At 32.2% G+C, this 9,535-nt stretch overlaps 1 protein-coding gene across 1 annotated transcript; it reads right to left on the bottom strand.

The window, feature by feature from the left end:
• Nucleotides 1-328: 328 nt before the first annotated feature.
• On the bottom strand, nt 329-4,248 carry LOC111685325 (golgin subfamily A member 6-like protein 7). The gene is made up of 8 exons (XM_023447582.2): nt 4,126-4,248; nt 3,507-3,988; nt 3,240-3,425; nt 1,303-1,808; nt 997-1,249; nt 852-935; nt 629-791; nt 329-528 (listed from the first exon to the last, which is right to left on the bottom strand). Exons 1-8 carry the CDS (start codon nt 4,193-4,195, stop codon nt 398-400), a joined length of 1,875 nt encoding a protein of 624 aa, XP_023303350.2. The 5' UTR covers nt 4,196-4,248; the 3' UTR covers nt 329-397.
• Nucleotides 4,249-9,535: the final 5,287 nt, after the last annotated feature.

Raw genomic sequence — 9,535 nt, 5'->3', positions numbered from 1 at the left:
AGCCTATTCTATAGTCTGGACTATTGTCTAATCTTTATTCTAGTCTATATTCCGATCTGTTGTCTAGTCTATAGTCGAGACTATAGCCTCATATATAGCCTGCACAATAGTCAAGCCTATATTTAAGATTGTAGTATATTTTATAATATGGACCGCAGTCTAGTCTATATTCTGGATTAAAGTCTAGTCTTTATTCTAGATCTTGCCTATTCTAGTCAAGTCAAGGGCTTAACCAAGAGATTTAACTAATAGTCTAATCCATAGACAGCTAGTTCACTGACACATCAATTTTAATTTCCCCATCCCTGATATCAGACATTTATTTGAGTATGTAGTAAAAAAGTAAAGAAAAAATGAAACTTTATTTAATGGCATACATTTAGGCTTAATTAAGATTTTATTTTCTTCGAGCTGCTGGTGCCGGTCTAAAAGGTTTCCTACGAGACTTTTGATCAACTATTAGTACAGACTGACGTTTTAAATAGTTACGTGAGGGTACTTCACTTTCTTCTTCATTAGCTGCCGTAGCTAAGTAAGATAGAGACCATAATAATAATAAGAAGAAGGATGTAAGGATTTTATACAAATTGTTTATCGATTAGTTGTTAGTTAAATGTTTATGATTTACCTGCCGCTGGTGCTTGTTCAGGTGATGACGAAGAAGTGCCTGCAGCTCTTTGTGCTCGTCCAGCCAATAAATTATAATAACACATTGGCATAGCAGCTGGTTTTTCACCTTCTTGACCTGTTGGTGGTTTGGGTGGTTGTAACGAAGACATAAATTCTTCTTCCTGTATGAGAAAACCAAATTTAAATGTTAGCTAATTGTGTTAGTAAATTTTCAAATTTACGCTTATGTCCAAATCTAATTTTTCTAACGATTGTTGTTGTGGTTTACTTAACTCTTGGCATTTCTCCAATTTTAGTTTGAGTATCTATAAGGCATCAAAAATTAGCTTTAAATAACTATCCTTTAAATGTATATATTCCCCTTACCATAATCATATCTAAATCCTCTGCTTTATTAACTAAAAAATCTGGTAACTCTGCTACTTTTATAGTCATATCTTTGTCTTTTAATTCTACATTGTTCTCGTCTACTTCCTGTAGCTTATAAATCATTTCACATAACCTTTCTTTAATGAATTTTAATACTTCCAAGGACTTTTCAGCCGCTTCTAAGTTCTTCTGTCTCTCAGCAGCATATTCGGCTATTTGCGATTTAATTTTTTCAATGACCTCTTGATTGCTAAAATCACAAAAATACTTTATATTAATTTCTAAAATTCCCTACACACTTACACTTCTCTTTCCTTGACATCGGTAAACTTGGACGATTCTAGCTCTTTTGTCAAAGCCTCCCTCAAACACTCCAAACTACCTTTTTCTGCTTCAGCGGCAGTGCGCAAATAATTCAAACGCATTGCAGACTCCTTTTGCGAAGAGAATCTTTCGAAAACTTCATGAGGTGACGTTGCACCAGTTACTTCCATGAGATTTTTAAATAAATCCTCCATATCACTAGTGACATTTTTTAATTGGGAATTTTCATCTTCATCCGCTTCAGTCTTGCCGGTGTGTTGATCTCCTGTACTGGAACCAATACTGTCTTGATGATGTAATGTCTTACCTTCAAAGAAAAGTTTTCGACCGATTCTCTCTAATTCTAGCTTACGCTGTTCGACGAGTTTTCGAAATTCCATAGCTTGACGTTCGCGTGTCTTTTGCGAGAGGTTAGCTTGTTGTTCCTGTCGTAAAAGAATAACTTTGGCAGAGTCACGCATTTCGATGGCTTCATTGTGGACTTGCTGAAGATATAATGTAAAAGTTGTTAAAAAAGTTAGAACTGAACTAGAACTGAACTAGAACTGAACTAGAACTGAACTAGAACTGAACTAGAACTGAACTAGAACTGAACTAGAACTGAACTAGAACTGAACTAGAACTGAACTAGAACTGAACTAGAACTGAACTAGAACTGAACTAGAACTGAACTAGAACTGAACTAGAACTGAACTAGAACTGAACTAGAACTGAACTAGAACTGAACTAGAACTGAACTAGAACTGAACTAGAACTGAACTAGAACTGAACTAGAACTGAACTAGAACTGAACTAGAACTGAACTAGAACTGAACTAGAACTGAACTAGAACTGAACTAGAACTGAACTAGAACTGAACTAGAACTGAACTAGAACTGAACTAGAACTGAACTAGAACTGAACTAGAACTGAACTAGAACTGAACTAGAACTGAACTAGAACTGAACTAGAACTGAACTAGAACTGAACTAGAACTGAACTAGAACTGAACTAGAACTGAACTAGAACTGAACTAGAACTGAACTAGAACTGAACTAGAACTGAACTAGAACTGAACTAGAACTGAACTAGAACTGAACTAGAACTGAACTAGAACTGAACTAGAACTGAACTAGAACTGAACTAGAACTGAACTAGAACTGAACTAGAACTGAACTAGAACTGAACTAGAACTGAACTAGAACTGAACTAGAACTGAACTAGAACTGAACTAGAACTGAACTAGAACTGAACTAGAACTGAACTAGAACTGAACTAGAACTGAACTAGAACTGAACTAGAACTGAACTAGAACTGAACTAGAACTGAACTAGAACTGAACTAGAACTGAACTAGAACTGAACTAGAACTGAACTAGAACTGAACTAGAACTGAACTAGAACTGAACTAGAACTGAACTAGAACTGAACTAGAACTGAACTAGAACTGAACTAGAACTGAACTAGAACTGAACTAGAACTGAACTAGAACTGAACTAGAACTGAACTAGAACTGAACTAGAACTGAACTAGAACTGAACTAGAACTGAACTAGAACTGAACTAGAACTGAACTAGAACTGAACTAGAACTGAACTAGAACTGAACTAGAACTGAACTAGAACTGAACTAGAACTGAACTAGAACTGAACTAGAACTGAACTAGAACTGAACTAGAACTGAACTAGAACTGAACTAGAACTGAACTAGAACTGAACTAGAACTGAACTAGAACTGAACTAGAACTGAATTGAGATTTACAAATATTTAACAAGAGCTATAGAATTATCAAATATTTCTTTAAATTTAAAAACCACAATTTCACAAATACAAACGCAATTCCTCATTTAACCATCACTTCATTTCCTGGAACACAATAACGAATCTACCACTATAATTTCCGACTAATTTATATGCAAACAATTGAAGTTTACTTCACCTGTAGTCGATTTATTTCCTGTTGTTGTTCATTTAAAGCCACCTCTAATTCCTTTAAACTTCTTTCAAAACGTTCAGCATCGTTCATCAAAGAAGCCTCAATGGAGCGATATTTCTTACGTATGTGTTCAGCTTCCATCCATTGAACATTCGTGCGATGAATTTGATTTTCCAATTGGCAAACCAACTGAAAATGTATATAACGAAAGCTCAAAACATTCTTACATAATATGCACATATATTTATATGCAGGTATTTTTGCCTTTACCTTACGATTATTATCCTCTTCCAATGTCTCTGGTGGTTTTTCACCTAAATTCTGTTCTTGAGCCTCTTTATTAGCCAGCAATTCACGATACTGTTCCATTAGTTTAGCAAAGTGTTGTTTTCGACACTTGAAACGATGCCTTAATAAATCCAACTGTTTGCGATTTTCCGTTATTTTCAAGTCTGTAAGAAAAATGGCATCTTCAGCATTTTTGGCGCCAATGGGATAATTTACTTTGCCCACAACTATTGTGGGCAGAACGGTAGCAGCAGCACTCGTTTTGCGCTTCTCTAAAGGAGCTGTTGCCACAGAACCAGCAACTGCAGGATTTTCTTTGATGAGTACGGGTCGTTGCAAAGGATTTCGCAGACGACCACATTTAGTTGTAAGTTCTTTTATATCCTTTTTCAAGGATGCAATCGTATCACAATTGATACGATTCTGTTTCTGCCATTCAGCTGTATTGGCTGTCTTTTGGCCTTCTAAAGGAAAATGAACAAAAAAAAAAAACAAAATAAAAATGTTTGGAATTTGTTAATAAAGTCGACGGTAATTGAATTGATTTTATCTAAGTCCTGAAAAATTGTTGCAGTTGTGGAATGTTTATTCAATTACTTACCTGCCAGCAGTATACGTTTCTTAATTTCAGCAATTTTATGATTGATTTCAGCCAATTTATCGTTTTCCATGTTTTCTTTCAAACGATTGGCTCTACTAAGATATTGCAATCATTTCTTTGCCAACTAATTGCTGCAACTAATTTGTTTTTCTTGTTTCGATTTTGTGGATTTCACCATATTTCGTTTTTGTAGTTGCTCAACAACCATTTGCGGCCTCCACGTTGCTATAAACAAAAATTATTTCAAAGAGTTTGAGGGTTTTTGGTGGCGTTTGCAACATTTATACAATTTAGTTTTATGTTAATGGTTTAAATGTTTTCTGTGTTTCGCATTGGAAGTTTTTGGCAGCCATTTTTGATTATATTTTTTCATATTTTCACCTTATTCTTTTAGAGTTTTAATAAAATAATAAGATTTTTTTTAATATTAAGAGTGAGTTGTACAAATTCGGCAGGCCTGAGGGAAGTTTATAACTAAATAGATAGATTGATAGATAGATAGATAGATAGATAGATAGATAGATAGATAGATAGATAGATAGATAGATAGATAGATAGATAGATAGATAGATAGATAGATAGATAGATAGATAGATAGATAGATAGATAGATAGATAGATAGATAGATAGATTGATTGATATATATATAGATAGATAGATAGATAGATAGATAGATAGATAGATAGATAGATAGATAGATAGATAGATAGATAGATAGATAGATAGATAGATAGATAGATAGATAGATAGATAGATAGATAGATAGATAGATAGATAGATAGATAGATAGATATAGATAGATAGATAGATAGATAGATAGATAGATAGATAGATAGATAGATAGATAGATAGATAGATAGATAGATAGATAGATAGATAGATAGATAGATAGATAGATAGATAGATAGATAGATAGATAGATAGATAGATAGATAGATAGATAGATAGATAGATAGATAGATAGATAGATAGATAGATAGATAGATAGAAAGATACATAGATAGATAGATAGATAGATAGATAGATAGATAGATAGATAGATAGATAGATAGATAGATAGATAGATAGATAGATAGATAGGTAGATAGATAGATATATAGATAGATAGATAGATAGATAGATAGATAGATAGATAGATAGATAGATAGATAGATAGATAGATAGATAGAGATAGATAGATAGATAGATAGATAGATAGATAGATAGATAGATAGATAGATAGATAGATAGATAGAATATAGATAGATAGATAGATAGATAGATAGATAGATAGATAGATAGATAGATAGATAGATAGATAGATAGATAGATAGATAGATAGATAGATAGATAGATAGATAGATAGATAGATAGATAGATAGATAGATAGATAGATAGATAGATAGATAGATAGATAGATAGATAGATAGATAGATAGATAGATAGATAGATAGATAGATAGATAGATAGATAGATAGATAGATAGATAGATAGATAGATAGAATAGATAGATAGAGATAGATAGATAGATAGATAGATAGATAGATAGATAGATAGATAGAGATAGATAGATAGATAGATATAGATAGATAGATAGATAGATAGATAGATAGATAGATAGATAGATAGATAGATAGATAGATAGATAGATAGATAGATAGAGATATAGATAGATAGATAGATAGATAGATAGATAGATGAGTAAGATAGATAGATAGATGTAATAGATGATAGATAGAGTTAGATAGATGATGTGATAGATAGATGATAGATAGATAGATAGATAGATAGATAGATAGATAGATAGATAGATAGATAGATAGATAGATAGATAGATAGATAGATAGATAGATAGATAGATAGATAGATAGATAGATAGATAGATAGATAGATAGATAGATAGATAGAATAGATAGAAGATTAGATAATTATAGATAGTAAGTACGTGGTTGAGTACTGGTTTATGGGTGTTCGGTGGTTTTCCTGAGAACTTATGTTATTTGTCTTTTGTGAGAATCGAATTAAGACTTCTTTACTAATGAACAAGAACACACAACTACCTCAGGCATACGGCAAAACTAACTTCACTTGAAAAAATTCTACCGAAACTTCAACAATTCGGTGCGTCAGCTTCATCATGTTCCTTTGAGTATTCGTATTAAACCCATTTAAATACACCTGCTTCCAACAATTCAGCAAGTATTAAATGATATTCCAACTAAAGTACACATTTCTTTCACCTTCTTAATGATATGTCCCTGAAATAAAAATCTAAATTTTTATGTTTCTACCAAATGATTCCGTCTAAATAGGATCTACCGACCAAGCATAATCACAACGATGATATAAATTAAATAAAATGTTTTCCACACTCCATATGAAGCTTTACAAGCACCTGTCGCTAAACATTTTTCCCCTGACATTTAAGCAATGTTTATAACATTAACGGGTTGAAAGTGTTTTGAATGACGGTGGATAGGTGTTTGAAAAAGGAGGGAGGCTTTACTTTAATATTAAATATCTTTGCTTGTTGTTTTCGTTTTTTTGGTGTCTAGTAATGGAGAATTTCTTGTTAAAGTTTGTTTTAAAATTTATTGAAAATCCTCTTTGTGATTAAATTAAAAAAAATACGTCGCAGATTTAAATTTCACATTTAACCTCTCGACTAAGACAACTGCTATATATAGGGAAAGGCTGTAAAAAGTTTTTTCACATTTTTGTTGTTGTCATGTCCTTTATTTAACAGCATTTAGCTGTATTTTATTTTAGTTATAGAAAGGATGTAGAGATGAGAGCGTGAATGGTAGGCAAAGTGTTAGCAGTTAAAGCAAAATTGAACTAGATTATAGACTATGAACTACTTTATAGAAAGTGCTATCTATAAGCCCATGGATTAGCCCAAGAATAAGTCTATGGATTTGTCTATGAAATAGTCTATGCCCCAATCTAGTGACTAGTCTGGATTGGTACAAAGAATAGAGAATTCAACTAATCTTTGAACTAGTCTTTAGATGTTTAGATTAAGCTAGAAACTAGTATATGGACTAGTTATGAGACTAGTCTGTGGACTAGTTAAGGAACTAGTCTTTGGATTAGTGTTGGGACTAGTGTTAGGATTAATGTAGTCTGTGGAATACTACCTGTACTCTTTGGATTATTTTATAAAATATTTCAGCATTCATTCACAAAATATAATCAACTTGTCACTTAATCATCTCAAATTTGACTTAGAAATAAATTTCACCTTTGGCCAACCCCATCCAGCCCTTTTGCTTTCTTAAGGTCTAATGAAAAACGTTGTTGACAAACGTTTAGGCACTAATTTCCGTTGTAACATAAATTCATGCTTAAGAGGTCTTGTTAAGTCACCTTTTCTTACCTTTTTGTTGCTGCTGCTCATCCACAGCAATCCTCTAGTGAATCTTTATTACAAACAACAACAAAAAAAAGAAAGAAATTCCCTAGCTTGGGGGGAGGTTTGTTGCTATGTTTCTCTTGCTGTTAGCGTTTCCTTTTAAATTGTATAATTGAAGTATTCTTGAAGAAATTTTCCTTAAGATGTGGCACCATTTCTGTATTTTAATTTCATAGAAAAGTTTGTTTTTTATTCGTTTCGAATAACTACTTAAAACGAATGGCCATTGAATTGTTAAAATCTGTTTGTTTAGCGGAAAAGGACAAAATGAAAGGGAATGAATGAATGAATGAGTCAAAGAATAGAAATCTTAAGAAACTTGAAGGAAGGGGTTTGTCAACCTAAACAAATACTTGAGTCAATAGTGGTGTTTTCTTGCTCCGTTGCTTAGGTCGGGTGGGATGGGTTGGTTTTTAAGAAAAGTGGTCTTTAAGTGGCACAATTTAATTAAAACGGATTGACAAGATTTACATGAAAAATAATGACTTGTAATTGTCATTTTATGTATGTTTGTTTATAAGTTTTCACAACAAAACATAGACTTACACACTTACGAGTGTTTTCGTTTAACAATAGTTATAATTACAGATAATTATCATTTACTCTTTGATACTTAAAAATATTTAATTTATGTTTTTGTAATTGAAAATAAGTAACAATCATTAAGATTCATGAATTCACTTGTAAATAATTTAATTAGTCATTACAGAAATTATAATTTGTTTTTGGTAAAATGTAACTCTTCTGCTCTAATGGAGGGTTTTTAGAAAATTTCGAAATTAATTTATAATTGTTTAAGATGGTATAAAAAGAAAAAGCTCACCAAAAAAGGAGGCTGAATCGTCTATTGACTAGAATACTGTCTAGCCAAATCACTGAGCTCTTAACTGGTCCTTCTTCTAGTATATTTAATAAGACTAGATTATAGACTAGACTATAAACTAGACTATAAACTAAACTATAGACTAGACTATAAACAAGACTATAAACTAAACTATAGACTAGACTATAGACTAGACTACAGACTAGACAATAGACTAGACTATAGACTAGACTATAGACTAGACTATAGACTAGACTATAGACTAGACTATAGACTAGACTATAGACTAGACTATAGACTAGACTATAGACTAGACTATAGACTAGTCTATAGACTAGACTATAGACTAGACTATAATCTAGACTATAGACTAGACTATAGACTAGACTATAGACTAGACTATAGACTAGACTATAGACTAGACTATAGACTAGACTATAGACTAGACTATAGACTAGACTATAGACTAGACTATAGACTAGACTATAGACTAGACTATAGACTAGACTATAGACTAGACTATAGACTAGACTATAGACTAGACTATAGACTAGACTATAGACTAGACTATAGACTAGACTATAGACTAGACTATAGACTAGACTATAGACTAGACTATAGACTAGACTATAGACTAGACTATAGACTAGACTATAGACTAGACTATAGACTAGACTATAGACTAGACTATAGATTAGACTATAGACTAGACTATAGACTAGACTATAGACTAGACTATAGACTAGACTATAGACTAGACTATAGACTAGACTATAGACTAGACTATAGACTAGACTATAGACTAGACTATAGACTAGACTATAGACTAGACTATAGACTAGACTATAGACTAGACTATAGACTAGACTATAGACTAGACTATAGACTAGACTATAGACTAGACTATAGACTAGACTATAGACTAGACTATAGACTAGACTATAGACTAGACTATAGACTAGACTATAGACTAGACTATAGACTAGACTATAGACTAGACTATAGACTAGACTATAGACTAGACTATAGACTAGACTATAGACTAGACTATAGACTAGACTATAGACTAGACTATAGACTAGACTATAGACTAGACTATAGACTAGACTATAGACTAGACTATAGACTAGACTATAGACTAGACTATAGACTAGACTATAGACTAGACTATAGACTAGACTATAGACTAGACT

Source organism: Lucilia cuprina, chromosome 6, assembly GCF_022045245.1.
Source record: "Lucilia cuprina isolate Lc7/37 chromosome 6, ASM2204524v1, whole genome shotgun sequence".
NCBI classification, from domain to species: Eukaryota; Metazoa; Arthropoda; class Insecta; order Diptera; family Calliphoridae; genus Lucilia; species Lucilia cuprina.
Note: the sequence above shows the minus strand (reverse complement) of the source record. Positions and strands in the feature narration are given on the sequence as shown.